This window comes from Contarinia nasturtii, unplaced genomic scaffold, assembly GCF_009176525.2.
Source record: "Contarinia nasturtii isolate CC-2019 unplaced genomic scaffold, AAFC_CNas_1.1 Cnas_scaffold_350, whole genome shotgun sequence".
NCBI lineage: Eukaryota > Metazoa > Arthropoda > Insecta > Diptera > Cecidomyiidae > Contarinia > Contarinia nasturtii.
The window spans coordinates 2,105,239-2,123,412 of NW_022197705.1; the positions used below are offsets into that span (position 1 = coordinate 2,105,239).

The following is an 18,174-nucleotide window of genomic DNA, read 5'->3' on the forward strand; positions in this document are numbered from 1 at the left end:
GCTTATTGAACTTGGTGGTTGGGAAAAGGTATAAAAGACTCGTTTTCATTGAGCCAAGCTACAGTTCTCTTTTTCCATTTCGTAGTTCAATATCTAAAATGAAGCTAACGGTGAGTAGTGAGATGAAACGAATAAAATTTTATGTGATTTAGTGCGAATATACACTTATATTGGTGATATGATGGGATACACATTTGCACAGAACAAACGGAATTATAGTTGGATATATAAAAAAGTGCCATGTGATAGTGGATTCTAATGAAGTTTTTCTTGTTTTTGTGTTTTACCTGTATTAGGCAATTTGTTTGCTGGTACTTGCAACGATTGCAATAGCATCGGCCATTCGTTTTGATGAATCTGAACCGGATGGCTCGGATTATGATGAATCAGTTAGCCGACCAGCAAAATCAAAGTGGCAACCGAAAAAAGATTTTAAAATTCACATAGTTAAAAAACATGGTCGGCATGGAAAAGTTCGACAAATTCATTTATATCCAATGAAATCGAATTATCGAGATCGCGAACGTGATTCACACACCGAATCTGAAACCCATGAACATGTTGGATATACGAGCAAACAACAGGAAGCCGCAGCGGCTGAAAGTTCAAAAGTAGAAAAAATGATTGATGTCGATGGACACGACCAAGATAATGCCGGCTCAGACCATCATTATGAACATAAACAAAAGATTAAAGTTAAACGTAAGTCAAGCCAAACGCTTTCCGATTTCAAATAATTACAATCATTATGGGTGCCATCAACCAAAATAATTGAGTCTTATATAAAGTTCAATGGATAAGAAAAACGAATATACATACTATGTGGGAGCTACCAACCCATTTCTCGAAAAATTGAAAATTAAAAAAGATATCAAAATCATTTCTCTCGGTATTTTTTCGATCTACAAGAAGACTATCACATTCTTTCACCATCTAGAGTTCTTTCACCGATAGAAATACAGTTGCAAAAAAGTTAATTTGAAGAATTTGATTAAGATTATTTGATTAAAATTAAACACATTTTTAGATCACCATCACCATCATCATCACAATCACATCAAGGTAAAATGAATTTAAAAACAAAACTGAAACTGTTGTCGTTTAGTGAAATGATTATTACTATTGAATTAACAAAATTTGTACTGATTTGTGTTTCAGACCATTGTTAAGAAGGAACCATTCCCAGTAAGTTGATGTTTTTAATATTTATATGTTCAATATGTGACAGTTTCTCATAATTTTGATTGACTAGTATTGTTCACATCTAGTATTGTTATCTTCACATTTACCTTTAAATTTAATTTTCTAATTTTAATTCTAGGTTGAAAAAATCGTGAAGGTAGGTTTTTCGAACATTTCATTAAATGAAAATCAAGAAAACGACGTTTAAAAAAAATAAGGTAAAAGCAATGCAACTAAATTGATGCTATTTTAGGTGCCACAACCCGTGCCAGTAGAAAAAATTGTAAAAGTAAGTTTTTTTCATATTTAAAAGTGATGAATGACTAATGACTCGAATTTACTTTTTCATGTTAGGTTCCAGTTGAAAAGGTAAACTTCCTACGATAATTGTCCATTTCACAATGTTGAATTCAGTTAATTGTCTTAAATTCCATATCTGCAGATTGTAAAGGTCCCCCAAATCGTCGAGAAATTGGTCCATGTAATTAAATTATAATTTCTTTTATGAAACCTTTGGGCTTATCAAAACTTTTTGCAAAGCCAAACATTTTGCTTAGAAGAAAAATCGATAAATTGTTTTTTAAATTCAAAATCGCATTTGCAAGTTGTTTTTGGGCAAACACTTTTTTACTGTATCAAACTGTGCAGATTTTAGATATTAATTGTTCGCAATTCTTATAGGTCCCAAAGCCGTACCCTGTAAGCACGAGATATTAATTTGGCGCATTTGTGCACTTGATTCATCCAGCAATTGGCGCTTTATGCTTAACATTTTTCATTTATATCTATATCACATTTTCTTTAAAGCACACATATTTGCAAATCAGTTGAATTTTTGTATTTTTGTTTTGAAATATGCTTAAGCATATCAAAATTATTTTGAAAACCTAACAAAAGTTCCACATTTTGCATTTACCGCACGCTTGAAAACCAAAATCATACATAGCTGATTTTCAAGAAACTAAAGAAAGGTTCGAGACGAGTGTATCAACCGATATTCTATTTGCTTCTCATAGGTTGATAGGGTTATAGAAAAGGTCATTCCGAAACCATACCCTGTGAAAGTGACCGAGGTGAAGGAAGTGAAGGTATGCTTTATATCCCTGCATAACGGGCTCACACTTTGCATTCTACTTTCATGAAAATTTATTACTAAATGAAAGAAGCATGCAAGGCGCTTAGAATACATTGCTTATGCACTCAAATTAACATTTCAAATGTTATATTCAATTTTATTTTGATGATATTTTCTTAGATTTAATATACCATTTTTTTGTTCGCACAAATTAATTGAAACAATTGGTTATATTTCTGCTCTTGAACAGACCTCAAAAGCAGTAATCACGCGTACTATGTATATAGCATACGTATTCAATTTTTTCAGAGATTTTCTTGTACAAATATTTAGAGAAAAACGGTTAAATTGATGAAGCAAAAAAAAATTATGTTAAAATGATACTAACATTGATTATCATTTCCATAGATTCCCGTGCCTGTTGAAAAAATCGTAGAGAAAGTAAGTGATTTCCAAACATTGTATGCTTTTAATGGAAATGGTTCCATTTTGAAAAATAAATTGATTTACTCATTGCTTTGACTTTGTTTTGCAGATTGTCCATGTCCCCAAGGTATTTGATTGAATTAAAATAACCGTGTTCAAACATTCAATATATAGTAGTACTGATTCTAATCAATTAAAAAAAATTCTTTCGTTTTGAAGCCCTATCCCGTAGTAAAACATATCCCAGTTGAAATCAAAGTGCCAGGTAAATATGGTTTTTTGCTACTAAATGCTTATTAAAAACACAAACATTTTGATTTATATTTTTCTAGTTCCAATTGAAAAACCCGTTCCTTACACAATTGAAAAGAAGGTAATTTTTTCGTAATGTTATAAGGTTGGTTCGAAGTGATAATCGTGAAATGTTTTGAAATGTTACAGGTTCCTTATCCCATAATTATTCCAATAAAAAAGCCTCAATATCACCATTCCTATCATCATGATTTCAATTCGCATCACCATGGAGGACATGACTCCCATCACCATGGAGGACATGACTCCCATCAACATCTCAAAACCTACGACCACCATACAGACTTCACAAACAATAAGTACCAACATATAAACGCTCAACGACCCCATTCGTCCGAGCAAAGTGCTTCATCTTCGTCGTCGTCGTCGCAATCAAATGAGTTCCAAGAATTTGCGCCGCGACCAGAACACTTGCGTGAACAACAAGGAAATACGCAACAACAAGAGCATCATACAAACCTATTTTCGCCTTCACAACAACCAGAAACGCCGTACAATCAACAACATCAATTGCACCATCAGCAACAGTATGCTCAATTACGCAGAGATTTGTTGACACGTGAAAGAATGCGTTCAAGCAGCGAAGAAAGTGAAGATGATTCAACCGAATTCCGGCCGATGATGTCATCGCAATCGGCTGAATATATGTCACCGTCAAATAATGTCGAAACCGTTGTACCACCACCACCAAATCAACAAACCCGATCCACATTCCACATTAATGTGCCCAATGAAGATAATGAGCCCGAAAAAGAAGCCACCGCCACCAGTGCCCAAACAAATAATCAATACACACATAACATCGAAATTCCGGTCCATTTTTACCGATTACAGCCACTTGAAAATGGAGAAGGCTTTACGATCACATCTTAAAAGTGAAGAAATATTATATTGGTTACAATTCCACCGAATTTGTTTTGAGCATATTGAAATTTAATTGTACGAACATTTGTAGTCATAGTGAATAAAAAACGCGAAACGAAACGAACAAAGAAACCGAACTATATATGTATGTATATATAAAGTGTAAGATGGTAATTTACCAAAGCGTTAGTTATGTGGAAGGAAAAAAAACAAGCAAAAATTGACTCGTGATTGATCCGTAAAATAATAATTCATAATGTCGGCGTGTTCGAGACAATGTGAATCTGCTTCACAGACGAATTTTTTGCATGCACGTCTGAGATAAATTTCCATCACACGAGCAATTCAATTCATTCAAAACTCAACCGGAGGCTCGCGATTTTTATCGCACGTCACACATACACACGGAGAGACACATACTCATCTTCATCATGCTATTCGTTAAATTAATTCGTACTTGTTACTAGAAAGTTATGTAGTTTATAGTAATTGGATCTAAAAACATATTTAATGACTTTTATTAATTGTTCTTTAACAGTTCATTTCTTTCTCATTCAAAATTTTACTTTTCTCTCTTCTTTTTCTATCTTCTTCCAAATCCGTGATTCGAAGCCAAAACTCTTTTAATTTGTTAAATAACAATATTTTTTTTGTTTTGTTTTGTTATTTTTACTTCATTTCTCTGCCTTTCTTCGTGGCATTTTTCTTTGAATCTTGTATTCAATCTTGTAATTCCAAGTCAATTAAACCTTTCCTCACCTATTCTTCGCTTAATGGATTCTCTATGTGTGTTTGTTTCACATTTGTCTTTTATTTTAAGTTCAAATAAATATATATTTTTGTTTCGACCTGAATATTGTATAAAAATAATGCAATTTTTATCTAATTGTTGATGAAAGTAAAAGTAAAGAGTGAACTTTAAAGACTGTTGTAGTTTCATTTCTTTTGTGTGTTTAGAAAAAAATAGCGTGACTTTAACATTAATTTCAAAAAAAAAAAATTAAATCTGAGAAAATTGAATACGTTTCGCCATTGAAATCATCAATATTGTAACGTAAACTGTCAACGATATTCATATTTCTCATTAAACAGTCGAGATTCCATGATCTGTGAATACCATAAAGAGTTCACCATCTTGCTGAATCTTCTCCTTCCTTTCACAACTGAAGCCATTTATTGAAAATTTAAGTCGCAGCAAAAGGAAATAGTATTATTGATAGTTGTAGATACTTGAACATTGTTTTCTTTGTATTTTTTTTTAATTTGCATTATCGATTGGCAGCAATGTTATATTCACCAAACATTCGGTGCTTTCATTTAGATTTTTATGTGATCTAAAAAAGCGAGAAGTACAGCATAAGCATGACTGTGGACTTTCGTCGTTTTCCTCATTTTCCTCATTTTCCTCAGATTTATATTTTTGAGCAATTGAATTCTCAAACGTTTTATTTAAATGGTTAAATTCCTCTAGATCATCAGGTTTCATAAGATCAGAAAATGTCTTTGCAAGACGATCAAATAATGGACGCGAATTGGGGTCAATGTTCCAACATGAGTACATAACATCGTATCTAAAATATTTAAATCTCAGTCATTGTTCATTACTGCTTAAATGATAAAAATCATTTGTAACTTACATAGAGTGTGTGGCATAATCTGGTTTGCTCATTCTGTGTCCGTCTTGTAAATGTGTTTTTAGCTCGTCAAAAGTATTCGCTACTATTCCAGGATATGGTTCTGCTCCGAGTGAAAATAGCTCCCATAAAACAATGCCAAAAGACCAGACATCAGAATATACAGTGTATATTGGTTCAATTAGCGACTCCAATGCCAACCATTTCAATGGAACTTTTTCCTGAAAAAAACATTCGCATAGAAAGATCGTATATGTATGTATTAAATCATGAAACTATTTCACTTCTCCACGCTTTCGGTAATATCCTTTGCTGGTCATATGTCGCCCCAATCCGAAATCACAAATCTTCACTACATTATTGGTGCACAGTAAAATATTTCTTGCAGCCAAATCTCGGTGTAGAATATTACGAGAAGTTAAATAGTGCATTCCCCGCGCCACTTAAAATGACCAGCAAATTAAATCAGACGTTGTAATTTTATCAATTGTAATTGAACCAATCTTTGTTTTTTCGTTTTCAACTGGATATAGAAAAATTGATAATAATCTGAATTATTCAGTGTGTCCATAACATATAGAAATAGCACTAAATAGTGTCGATATCTATACTATATTGGTCCACTATATATGTAAGATATTCCGCAAGACACCGTAGCTCACGATAGAAGTGAGTGCGGACGGCAAACATGTTGACGCATACACACAGTTCTTTCTACTGCCGCATGGCAATTTGTGATTTTTTCCGTCTACACTGGCTTCGATCGTGCGATACGGTGCCGTGCGGCAATATCTTTCATATATAGTGGACCGATATAGTATAGATATCGACACTATTTAGTGATATTTCTATATATTATGGACACACTGGAATTATTCTATAGACTGGGATTTTCATTGTATATTATTCATTTACCATAGTCTGGGCAGAATCCGAAGCTATCCACCTTGAATAATTATTTAGTGATAATTTGAATTTGATTATGATTCAACCTTATTAGTCGTGACCAATTTTCTTAATTAGGTTTTGATTGTGTATATCATAATAATGATCTGAATATCAAAAATCTACGCATTTTGGTAAGAGAATCACAGAGAAACGATTTTCTGGCCATGGTAAGTAATGTGAAGATGTGGTATACGTAAATCGTTGCCTGGTATCTTCATTCAAAATCTGATTGGAGGTTGCAAACAGTAGAAATCATTAGTTTTTTTGCAATTGGTTGATTGCGGTTGATTGTGCTAACACAGTAAGCACAGCAAGCATCGTTATTTCTTGCAATACACGATGTAGCACATATTGACAGCAAAATCACTGTGGTGGAGGAATACACGTGGAATAACATTGGGAAAATTACAGTCCAATCAATGCGAGATCAATATAAGTTTATACAGGGTGTCTCATATAAGGCCTCTACTGAGGGTATAAATTGCATTTTTTTCTTCTGTTGGTATAATTTTTAAAAATCTGCTCCGATAGAAATTTAGGAAATAAATTTCTACGAATTTCTATCGGAGTAGTTCTGGCCCACTTATATGAGACACACTGTATTGTAAATACGAGTCGGTATTTTAAGATCTCTTTCTCCCTAGTTGTAAACACACAGCCCGTTGAATACTTTTCTAATTTTTTAATCTCTATAGATTAACAGTGTGGTTCAAATATCAAAATGATTTCATAGATATGAATTTTGTATGGTTTTTCTGGTGTGGTCATGCCACTTATTACTACTTGATCAGGAAAATTAATCATGACTAATGGGGTCTTGATTAATTAGTCATAATTAAAATTTGTTATCATGATTACCAATTCGCCTGAATCTGAGTCCATTGTTGAGTCAATTGATTGTTTATCTTCTTCGAACTGAGAAAATTATCAATGTAGTAATTTTAAAATGAAATATTTTATCTTAGGATAGTAGAACTTACTTGTTGTTGATCATTTTCGTGTTCAGTTGAGTTTTCATTCGTTATAGTTGAATCAATGGAATCATTTTCATAATCAACTTGATTGATGAAACTTTTGTGATTACTCTTCAATAGATCCCGAATATTGCCGTAATCACAGTATTCAACAATAATCATCACTTCATCTATAAATATGTAGAGTGAATACATATTTTTGAATATTATTCATATAAAATGAAAATGATTTAATTACTTTGTTCAATATTCTCGGTAACAGCTCCAAGTAAATTCACCACATTTAAATCCTTACCTAAATACATCATAATTTTCATCTCAGACACTAAATCTTTCAATGCCTGTACATAAGAATGGCTTGTTATACTAATCTTTTTTTATTATTACACATTATAAAAAGGATAATATTGAAATGAAAAAATGAATTCGATAAAATCACACACTATTGTGGAAGTTCCCATAAAGCAACATATAGCTTAGTTAAAGGTTCTTTCGGGTTCATTTGAACAAATCGATATGTTGGTATATTTTTAAAAAAGATTGTGGCCAACATGCTTGGTGTGAACAATTCTATGAATTATTGAATTTCCAAATCGAACTTACTTCGTCATCGGACATATCATTGACCATCTTGATGGCAACTTTGGTTTCCTCCTCATGATATAAGACTCCACGTGCAAGTCCTTCGTAGACTATACCAAAAGCACCGGTCCCAATTTTATTTTTGAATTTGAGATTTTTTCTGGAAAATTTAAACTCTTCCTTATATGGCAAAAGATGGGCTTGATCATTCAGAGCACGACTTCGGTCAATACTCTTTAGATTTCCATGAAGAAGTTTTGCCAAGTTAATGCGCCTCTTTCGTTCACGTAGAAAAGAATTGAGAATGATCACAACAATAATTATCACAATACACCCGGCTGCTATTAGCATTCCAATTGAAAGTGGAATTATTTCTGTAAAATGAGAAATGTTTAGATTTAAATATTAAAGGATAAGCACTGTTAAGAGATTAGATAAAGTTAATGAAACAAAAAATTGTTCGGAGATACCCTGTAAGAAGTTATCCAGCGATTTGCCAATCTTCGAACAATATTTGTCCATGTGTAGTTTAAGTGAAGCCCTTGTAACTGAAAAATTTATAAAAACATTGAGAAAACATTGAAATGCATTGTGCAACAAATGAACCCTTGACAGATGATGATATTCTATACATTTAAAAGCGTTTTATAAAAAGACGGTTACTCATCTGTCAATGGCTAATTTTAAAACTATTACCATTTTTAGTAGCTAAATCCAGTGGTGTACTTCCATTAGTAGTTTTTGCATCAACTTGGGCCCCATTCCAAATCAAAATTATAGCTACTTCGGTTTTACCTGCAATTATTTATCAACATCCAATCATAGTATCAATAAATGTCTCTCATTGTTCTAAACAACTTTGGAGAACGTAATTTTTTGATCGGATGATAAAATTGGTGAATTTTTGTTCTTTTTCGTAGGTAAGTGTATCAAAACTTGATTGTATCGCAAAATAAATATCAGACTCGGTCTTCCCATGCCAAAAAGCCCCTAAAAACTCATGTACAAAGCGTTTGAATGGAAACAATATTTACTCCAAAGTTTCGATTTAAAGTGATCACACTGGAGTTTTCATAGGTCGATAAAAACATATTGGCAACTAACTTTGTAAAACCCATCGAGGTTTTACTATACTCAGGTAGACTACCTGAGGTAGTACTTTCATACCATATATAGTATATACAAAGTAATGTCAATTTTAAATTTTTCAAAAAATTTCGCACTGAGTTATTTATTCTCTCGAAATGTGTACTCTTACCATTTTTTGCTGCAAAATGGAGCGGTGTCCATTTGAAAGATGATTCAGCCACAACGTTAGCCCTATTTTCGATGAGAAGCTCACTTACAGCCACACTGCCTAAAAAAATCAAACAAATAAAAATTTATAGGATACTCCAAATAATCAATTACTATTTTGGGCAGCGAAGTGGAGTGGCGTTAATTTATTTTTATCAACTGCATTAACATTAGCCTTATGACTGATGAGAATTTCGGCCACGCTTATACTACCTGAAAGATTAATTAAAAAAACTCAATTGAAGGGAATTCAAAGTTCGATTCGATAGTTTATACTAAATTGGCAAGCTAAATGTAGAGGCAATCGGTCATCTTTATTTTCTGCATTAACACTAGCCCCATGACTGATGAGAAGCTCAGCAATATCTTTTTTATCTGGATATCAAAGAATTAAATTTTGAAAGGAATTTATTGTTTTATTTGATGTTTCCACTATTACCAAATTCTGCAGCTAAATGGAGCGGAGTCTGTTTATCTATATCTTCTGCATCAACACTAGCATTATGTTTGATGAGAAGGTCAGCCAAATCCTTCCAACCTGGAGAGCAATGAATCAATTATTGAAGGATTTCATAGCTTGATTCGATAGTTTGCATTATTACCCTTTTGTGCAGCTACATGGAGCGGCGTTCGTATATCTTTATCGCCTGCATTAATATTAGCCCCAGAAAGGATGATAAAATTGGCCAAATCCTTATTATCTGGAATGTAAAGAATCAAAGATTAAAAGAAATTTATAGTTCAACAGGATATTTTTCGACATTACCTCTTTGTGCAGCTACATGTAGAGGAGTTCGTTTATTTTTATCCTCTGCATTAATATTAGCCCCACGATTGATGAGAAGTTCAGCCAAATCCTTCTTATCTAGAAATCAAAGAATCAATCATCAAAAGGAATTCATAGTTTGATTCGATAGTTTGATCCTAGGTTTGATCTATTACCATATACTACAGCGTAATGGAGCGGCGTTTGCTTATCTTTATCTGTCGCATTAATATTAGCCCCATGATTGATGAGAAGTTCGATCTCATCCTTATTTCCATCTGAAATGCAAAGAATCAAACATTTAAAAGAATTCATAGTTTGACTCAATTTTTATCCAATTTCTACTTTTTACGGCTAAATGGACCGGTTTTAGTTTACGTATATCTTCTGCATTAACACTAGCCCCATGATTGATGAGAAGTTCGACCACATCCTTCTGACCTGGAATACAAACAATCAAACATTAGAAGGAATTCTTAGTTCGAGTCGATAGTTTGGACTATTACCCCACACTGCAGCTACATGTAGCGACGTTCGTTTATCTTTATCTTCTGCATTAACACTAGCCCCATGATTGATGAGAAGTTCGACCACATCCTTCTGACCTGGAATACAAATAATCAAACATTAAAAGGAATTCTTAGTTCGAGTCGATATAGTTTGGGCTATTACCCCATTGTGCAGATAAATGGAGCGGAGTTTGTTCATCTATATCTTTTGCATTAACACTGGCCCCATGATTGATTAGAAGTTCGACCACATCTTTCCGACCTGGAATACAAATAATCAAACATTAAAAAGGATTCTTAGTTCGAGTCGATAGTTTGCACTACTACCCCATAGTGCAGCTACATGTAGCGGCGTTTGTTTATCGTTATCTTCTGCATTAACACTAGCCCTATGATAGATGAGAAATTCGACCATCTCCTTCTTACCTGGAATGTAAAGAATCAAGCATTTAAAAGAATTCATAGTTCGACTTGATTGTATCGACTCTTACCATATTTCGCAGCATAAAAAAGCACCGTTTGTTTATCTTCATTTTCTGAGCTAATATTATATCCACGATTGATATAATCTTCAACCGTAGTCATATCACCTGGAAATCAAAGGATCAAACATAAAAAAACTTGATATTTTGACTCGATAATTTGTACTATTACCCGATTTTGCGGCGTAATGAAACGGCCAATGCGAACGTAATTTCATATCATCCAACATTTCTGTGTGTATTTTTTCTATTTCGGTATATGTGAAACTTCCTCCGAACGCCCTTTTTAGTATTTCAGTGTCGTTGACCCCTGGCTCGAATGCTAGGGGATATCCATGCGAATTAGAATTAGCACATTAGCAAAAAAATAGGGAAATTTACATGAAGAAAATAGCAAAATTAGCAATAAATAGCAGAATTAGCACTGTACACGTATATACTTTAGTAAGCATTTATTCTTGAATATATTGAAATAATTAATTAAAATAAAATTCACAAAACAAACGAATTGAATAGTGTTGAACTAAAATGTATCAAAATATGTAGTTAAATTTTCGATATACGTGCATTTTGTATCGATTTGATCCGAACTTTCCACACTTGATCAGTCGATTGACAAATTGTTGAATCCAAGTCACCAGTGTGAGTAAACTTAATCATTTTACTACCGTGAAAAATATTGGTCAATTCATCAATAAAAAATATTATTTTTAATGAAAAATCAAAAATTGAATTACGTGCTTACGTGCAGTTATTCCTCTTGTTCTTATTGTGAAATTGATTTTTATTTCATAGCACGTAATAATATAAGCCATCTATAACGTGAAATATATTTAAGTAGTCCAATAATTATTTAACGTTGAACATATCATTTCATGAAAAAAGTAATGAAGTTCACAATTATTCTGCAGTACATAATTCTGTTGCGTGGGGTGGTGAAATTCATTTCAAGCGGTGATACCCATTTTGAATTGGTTCCATTGTTCAGAGAAGAGAAACAGTTATTGTTTGGGCTCAAATTGACTACTCAATAGTATGCGTTATATCGTTTTCTTCTCTAAATTACTGCCATTGTTATCAATCCGAAGATTTTTGTATTTTTGTGTGCTGCATCATTTTGTGTGTGTACCAAAAAAGGAGATAGATTCTTGTTCTGTTGTCGCTCGAAAAAATTGAATTTAAAACATGTGTGTGCGTGTGTGCATATTTGTGCAGGAGATTTATTCATTCATAAATATGCATATTCGATATTTTTGTGTCTCAGCCAGGTATCATTAATATGAAAAATCATTTAGTAAAAAATATCGATATGGATCAATGAAAATGTCTAAATATCGCCAATCCAATAGTATTCGTTTTTAAACTAAATCAAATGTGTGTGTTTTTTTCAATAGAAAAATGGCAAATCGTTACAAGCCGTCTCTACCAGCTGAGGGAGAAAAGAAAGATGAGATAACGACGATCAAATGTGCACTGAAATCAATAATTCGGCCGCCATACCAGCAGGAACTGATCGGCAAAATAACTGATCTAAGTCTACAGGCTACAATGATTTGCAATTTGGGTTCGTTGCTGTTCTTATTAGAGGTGCAAAAGGCATATGAACGTAGGCATCAACAATGGTGATTTCAGCTTCTTTGCCAATAGCGGGGAAGAAAAGATCAACACATGCTTCAGTCAAGTGCTAGCAAAGCACAACCCAACAAATGTAATTATACACTAAAATCAACTATGGATAACATGGATTTTACAGTTCTATTTTAATTAATATATTGATTTCAATCTAAAATTCATTTTATTTTCGCATCCATTCTAACTGATTTTTTTCTCTTTTTTCATTCCATTGTAATTTACAATTGTAAATTAATTTACTACCGAAGCCGAAGCCGAAAAAAACACCAAAGCCGAAGCCAAAGCCAGAGCCAGAGCCAAAGCCGGAGCCAGAGCAACCATCAAAGACTAAACGGAAACCCCGTGGACCAGCAAAAGAAATTCCACCAATCGATCCAGAATTCAAGGCAATTGTGGAAGGTCTTGATGAGGTCCATCGCTTTGATTGGCCTAGCAACAAAGATTTCGGTAATGGCCTCAAACATCTATGCAATCAATCGAGGGGCTTATGACTGACTCGAACCAGCGTTGACTCGTGAAAGTCTCATACAAACTGCTCACGAGTCACATCATACATAACATACACAAAATGTATGGCTGTAGCACGAGTCACGAGTCAATCGTTAATGTCAATTTCAAATAACATCAACATTTAATTGAAAACATATAATTTTTCTAGCATCAAAAGGAATCATATTAATTCTCTTAAAAATTTCCACTGTGTCAAAGCAATTATTGTTCAAATTTCTTTCTGTTTGATAATTAAAAAAACACAATAAGATAAAAACACTTCTATCACAAATCAAATGAAACAGTAATGAGGAACGCATTATAAATATCACGTCTTACCTCAACAAAGGACTCTGTATTCTAAATCGAATGATGAAATTTATTTCCAATGTGACATCAAATATTTTTCTGTTCGAAATGTTGTTGGAATATCCACAGTAAATTTTATCAACACTCTGTTATTTCGAAATTAAAACAAAAATGAACACAAAACCAACTGTGAATATATCTATTCCACAGCAAACAGCGAACACACAAAATTGTTGAAATTTAAATGACAATAAAACCAATTGATCGCCCAAACCACGCTTCGAACACTCTCATATAATTCTCAAGAAATCCTATTGAAAACAAAACAAAGTTTTATTGTAAACAAAATCGGTTGGTGCGATTGTAGTTTCAAAGTGATGGAAGTTGTTTATACTAACAATACTGTCACACGATGCGAGCACATCCCGAGTGAAAAATGGCATTGAATTTTTCAATGCGTAGTGTCAAACGGCATTTAAGCAATAAATCGACACCGCATGGCTATAGCGATGTGGTGTATGCACTCAACGTGCGCACGGACCATGCGGTCTCGATTTATTGCTTAAATGCCGTTTGACACTACGCATTAAAAAATTCAATGCCATTTTTCACTCGGGATTTTTAATACATATAAATGAATATCTTTGGATTTGGTTGACACATATACACCGCGCCAAACGAAAAATGTCAGTTGCATTTCGAAAATTCAAAATAATAATTCCACAAATAAAGAAAATTAAATGCAATAAATGACGTGTAAAAGAGTTCTTCTGCAGAATTTTAAATTAAATTATGCAAATCTCTTTCCGAATAAATTGTTTATTTTTTTATTTGAGCGTAAGATTTGAATTTTCAATTTAAAACTTAATGTTTTGGGTTGTGTTCACATTCTGGTGGTCATTTTCGTGTCAAATGGAACGGAGATTATGTGCATAGTTTCCACGAATTCCAATGCAATGGATCCACTTGTTTCTTTTACTTCCAATAATATTTCATTTGACAACATAATGTGAACACAACCCAATACATTAAGTTTTAAATTGAAAATCCAAATATTACGCTCAAATAAAAAAATAAACAATTTGTTAGGAAAGAGATTTGCATAATTTAATTTAAAACTCAGCAGAAGAACTATTTTTTTATACGTCATTTATTGCATTTAATTTTCTTTATTTGTGGAATTAGTATTTTCAGTGTTCGAGATGCAACTAACATCTTTCTGACATTTTTCGATTGGCGCGGTGTATATGTGTCAAACCAAATCCAAAGATATTCATTTATATGTAATAAAAATGTGCTCGCATCGTGTGACAGTATTGTTAGTATAAACAACTTCCATCACTTTGAAACTACAATCGCACCAACCGATTTTGTTTACAATAAAACTTTGTTTTGTTTTTAAGAGGATTTCTTGAGAATTAGATGTGAGTGTCTGTAGCGTGGTTTGGGCGATCAATTGATTTTATTGTCATTTCAATTTCAACGATTTTGTGTGTTCGGAAAGCTGTTCGCTGAGGAATGGATATATTTACAGTTGGTTTTGTCTTCATTTTTGTTTTAATTTCGAAATAACAGAGTGTTGTTAAAATTTACTGTGAATATTCCAAAAACATTTCGATCGGGAAAATATTTGATGTCACATTGGAAATAAATTTAGAATACAGAGTTCTTTGTTGAGGAAAGACGTGATATTTATAATGCGTTCTTCATTACTGTTTCATTTGATTTGTGATAGAAGTGTTTTTATCTTATTGTGTTTGTGATCTATGCTATATTTGGTGCATTTTTTTCTAAATTTGTGTCTATTTTTTATTTTCGTTTATTTGTATCAGTTCTTCAATTTGTATCAGTGTACATGTTTGTTGTTATTGGTGGTTAACAAATTGTTATGATTTAACATTCGCTTAAAACCTGTCATTGAGACTTTTTACTGACTCGAAAATCATAAGGGGACTCGCAAATCACATACAGACTCTTATTGATTAGTATAATTTACATGAGACTCTTGCGATTCACATATGTCATAAGCCCCTTGCAATCAATACATAGACAACAATGTCACCAATTCGCAAACACATCCGGATAAACACATAACCCAATATCTGAAGATGAAAGTGTTTCAGATGAACACAAATGAAGCCATTGAAGAGAAATACCTGCCAAATGACATCGACTGTGTGGTGAAACTCATTCTCAAGGAAAAGGTATGTTGAAAATGTTTATTCAAATCATGAAAAGAACTGAGTTTTCAATGGTTCATATTGTTTAAGCTTACAATGGTTTTTTTTTTGACTCGTTGACAAATTTTTATAAAAATGAATTTATTCTATTTCCCTTGTTTCATTGAAAAAGGTCATCAAAGTGCCAGCTAGTGACCCAAATAAACTTTATCGGTGCGGAGTTTTGTATGACATCGTCAATAAGTTGAATGTGTTCCCGGAAATCGACCTACATGATCTCACGACCAATTCAAAAAATTGGTTCAAAGCTGTGCCGATGTATCTATCTATGCAACGCGAGATAGAAGAATTTAATTTGCTGCGAGCACATCAAGAGCCACCGAAGAAACGCAAAAAGAGAAAGCGCAGAAGACCGAAGGGTAAGAAACGACAGTGGATCATCAAACGAAAACAAATGCTCGACGATTTGGAATATCTACCGTGCATTCGCAATTTGGTGGTAGTTCCGATGTGTGATTTTCGGCGTACGCATTTCAAAATCGACTGTTCGAGTATGTATCAGATCTTGTCTTCTCAAAAATTGATTCCGAAACAGTTAACTGAAGACGGAAAACCAAGTGACAAAAATATTTCACAAAAGGTTTTCAACGAGAATAAAGATTACATATGGAATCAGTATTTTTATATGCGTAAAATTCGGTGGTTTGTCCGCCGCAAAAAGAAATTTGACTTTTCGATAAACAGCGATGGAATTGCTGTGTCTCTGCAGTATTCCACCAAAAAGAAGGAGACCAGCAACACACAATCGGGCACCAGTCGATTGGACATCATTGACATGTTGAAGGCGGGCAAATTCAAAAGATTGGGAGGTACAGATTCAGGCATGCGGAACTGGAATACCACAACAATACATGAAATTGATACTTGCAAAGAAGTGTGTGTAGTATAATAAAATACAATGATGCACATTGTGTTTAAGTTCACTAATTATTTTTGTTTTTTTTTTTTTTTCGATTTATTCGCAGATCAACTTTGTTAAAAAGAGCAAACAGTTCCATTGGGAGACACATCAAAATGTACGAAACGCAAAAGCGAAGCGATTCACGAAAAATTTCATCGAGAAAGAAAGACAAGATCGAGAGAATCGTGAGCTGTACGCAATGATGCCATCACCAAAAGGTTCACAGTGGCTGAGCTATATTAAGCATCGAGTAAAGATGACCAAACATGGAATCGAAGCTTACTCGACTGCAAAGTACACTAGACTCGCCTTGGACAAATACATTAGGAGCAACAAAGCTATCGACGGATTTGTGAACAAGATCACCAATAAGGAACCGACTCTGTTATTCCATGGCGCTGATGGCGAAGTACCACCTGATTGCCCGATAAGAATTAAAAAACACGTGCGGTGTCCGGGTGTACGCAAACTGATGCAGGCATATAAGAAGCGACCATACATTGTTGTCGTGCCGGTGGACGAATGGGGAACATCTCAAACAGACGCAAGATGTATGTGCCGATTCCAAAACCAACCCAAATCGGCCAAATTCAAGATGTGTCGGTGCATACCCAACGCCATAACACTGCTGCCAACCAAAATTGTGTCTAAGTTTGGCAAGACAGATACATCTACATATCGACAGTTACAACGCACATTGAACGGAGCATTTGAAATAGAAGAGGAGCTAATGTCAAGAGTAAAACCTTACTACAAAAAATGGCAATTAGACCTCGAATGCACCGTGACTTGGCATCGTGACGTCGTGGCTGCTAAGAACATTCTACTGAAAGGTAAGGATATTGATACACAATGTGATTGAATGATCGCAAAAAAAGATTCATTTTTTCGATTAATCAGGACTATGGACATTGCTTGGACTTCCAATACCTGCTGCAATCAACCGATATTGGAATCAAATCAACGCCGATGCCGCCGTCTTCGACGACGATAACGACGTGGACATATCCGAGCCCGAGTTCGAATAGCAGCCAACTAATCATCGCAATACCATACAATAAAATAAAATAAATCATAAGTAACATTTGTTACGTAACTGCTATCCCGAATATGTGGGTTAGTTATGCACAAAAAAAGTCATTTCCCATTTGGTTGAGATGGCTGTGCGGGAGTACAAACAGAGCGTTTTTCCATTGTAAGTATCATTAGATTTCGAAAACAGTTTTTTGCTTCGGGAAGTGCTAACATCAATCGCTTCGTTGTATAAATGCCATTAACTTACATAGAATTTTGCCTACTTTAAATTAATAAATACCATTTTTCTATTTACAGATATGGGAAACACCCTAATGTACACACAAACAAATATCCCAGTACGGTTACTCGCACTTGCCGTGTTTGTAGAGTGTCTACCTCTCAAAATGAGTTACGCGCTCTATTTTACTCTATTTTTGGTGTTAATGTCATCCAAGTGAACGCATCGTAGTGAAAGAAGAGATACATGTGTAGTAGGGTGCGTCGATTTTTTATTTTTGAAAATGAAAAAAACGGCT

General features: G+C 33.8%; 3 protein-coding genes and 1 long non-coding RNA gene across 8 annotated transcripts in view; 3 read left to right on the forward strand and 1 right to left on the reverse strand.

The window, feature by feature from the left end:
* The first annotated feature begins 76 nt into the window (after window positions 1-76).
* On the forward strand, window positions 77-3,996 carry LOC116338041. Of its 2 annotated transcripts, XM_031763079.1 has the most exons (15): window positions 77-110; window positions 297-702; window positions 1,028-1,062; window positions 1,159-1,185; window positions 1,322-1,339; window positions 1,436-1,471; window positions 1,537-1,551; window positions 1,625-1,663; window positions 1,864-1,881; window positions 2,199-2,270; window positions 2,666-2,698; window positions 2,793-2,810; window positions 2,903-2,948; window positions 3,016-3,056; window positions 3,125-3,996. In XM_031763079.1, the coding sequence occupies exons 1-15, from the start codon at window positions 99-101 to the stop codon at window positions 3,866-3,868; spliced, it is 1,560 nt and encodes a 519-aa protein (XP_031618939.1). In that variant the 5' UTR covers window positions 77-98; the 3' UTR covers window positions 3,869-3,996. The 2 variants fall into 2 exon arrangements, with proteins under 2 accessions (XP_031618939.1, XP_031618940.1); XM_031763080.1 differs by lacking the exon at window positions 2,199-2,270.
* Window positions 3,997-4,985: 989 nt separating this feature from the next.
* Window positions 4,986-18,174, reverse strand: part of LOC116338039 (ankyrin-3-like) — a 25,005-nt gene continuing 11,816 nt past the window's right edge. The window contains exons 2-23 of one of the 4 annotated variants that reach the window (XR_004200846.1): window positions 11,223-11,372; window positions 11,060-11,158; window positions 10,896-10,994; window positions 10,732-10,830; window positions 10,566-10,664; window positions 10,405-10,500; window positions 10,236-10,337; window positions 10,060-10,158; window positions 9,896-9,994; window positions 9,733-9,831; window positions 9,570-9,668; window positions 9,408-9,506; window positions 9,256-9,354; window positions 8,694-8,792; window positions 8,468-8,545; window positions 8,019-8,371; window positions 7,654-7,756; window positions 7,422-7,585; window positions 7,300-7,356; window positions 6,409-6,439; window positions 5,778-6,016; window positions 5,597-5,714 (exon numbers count right to left, since the gene is read on the reverse strand). Coding sequence is in view for 3 of the 4 variants with exons in the window: in XM_031763075.1 (XP_031618935.1) it covers window positions 5,118-5,430; window positions 5,497-5,714; window positions 7,300-7,356; window positions 7,422-7,585; window positions 7,654-7,756; window positions 8,019-8,371; window positions 8,468-8,545; window positions 8,694-8,792; window positions 9,256-9,354; window positions 9,408-9,506; window positions 9,570-9,668; window positions 9,733-9,831; window positions 9,896-9,994; window positions 10,060-10,158; window positions 10,236-10,337; window positions 10,405-10,500; window positions 10,566-10,664; window positions 10,732-10,830; window positions 10,896-10,994; window positions 11,060-11,158; window positions 11,223-11,372 (2,723 nt within the window). In the remaining variant the exon portion in view is untranslated. Of the gene's footprint in view, window positions 5,431-5,496; window positions 6,017-6,408; window positions 6,440-7,299; window positions 7,357-7,421; window positions 7,586-7,653; window positions 7,757-8,018; window positions 8,372-8,467; window positions 8,546-8,693; window positions 8,793-9,255; window positions 9,355-9,407; window positions 9,507-9,569; window positions 9,669-9,732; window positions 9,832-9,895; window positions 9,995-10,059; window positions 10,159-10,235; window positions 10,338-10,404; window positions 10,501-10,565; window positions 10,665-10,731; window positions 10,831-10,895; window positions 10,995-11,059; window positions 11,159-11,222; window positions 11,373-18,174 lie in introns of those variants that run through there. The other 3 variants (XM_031763075.1, XM_031763076.1, XM_031763077.1) reach the window with 3 other exon arrangements.
* Window positions 11,594-16,712, forward strand: LOC116338045. The gene is made up of 6 exons (XR_004200847.1): window positions 11,594-11,692; window positions 12,445-12,758; window positions 12,937-13,129; window positions 15,589-15,684; window positions 15,843-16,594; window positions 16,686-16,712. It is a non-coding gene; the product is annotated as an uncharacterized LOC116338045 (long non-coding RNA).
* Window positions 16,719-18,060, forward strand: LOC116338044. The gene is made up of 3 exons (XM_031763084.1): window positions 16,719-17,454; window positions 17,522-17,816; window positions 17,954-18,060. Exons 1-2 carry the CDS (start codon window positions 16,821-16,823, stop codon window positions 17,647-17,649), a joined length of 762 nt encoding a protein of 253 aa, XP_031618944.1. The 5' UTR covers window positions 16,719-16,820; the 3' UTR covers window positions 17,650-17,816; window positions 17,954-18,060.

Excerpts from the sequence above, each read along its gene's own strand:
- LOC116338044 (XM_031763084.1), top strand. The coding sequence starts at position 16,821 with ATGATGCCATCACCAAAAGGTTCACAGTGGCTGAGCTATATTAAGCAT. Across the intron at positions 17,455-17,521 it reads TAAGAACATTCTACTGAAAG|GACTATGGACATTGCTTGGA; the intron begins GTAAGGATATTG and ends TCGATTAATCAG.
- LOC116338041 (XM_031763079.1), top strand. Across the intron at positions 703-1,027 it reads ACAAAAGATTAAAGTTAAAC|ATCACCATCACCATCATCAT; the intron begins GTAAGTCAAGCC and ends ACACATTTTTAG. Across the intron at positions 2,271-2,665 it reads CCGAGGTGAAGGAAGTGAAG|ATTCCCGTGCCTGTTGAAAA; the intron begins GTATGCTTTATA and ends TCATTTCCATAG.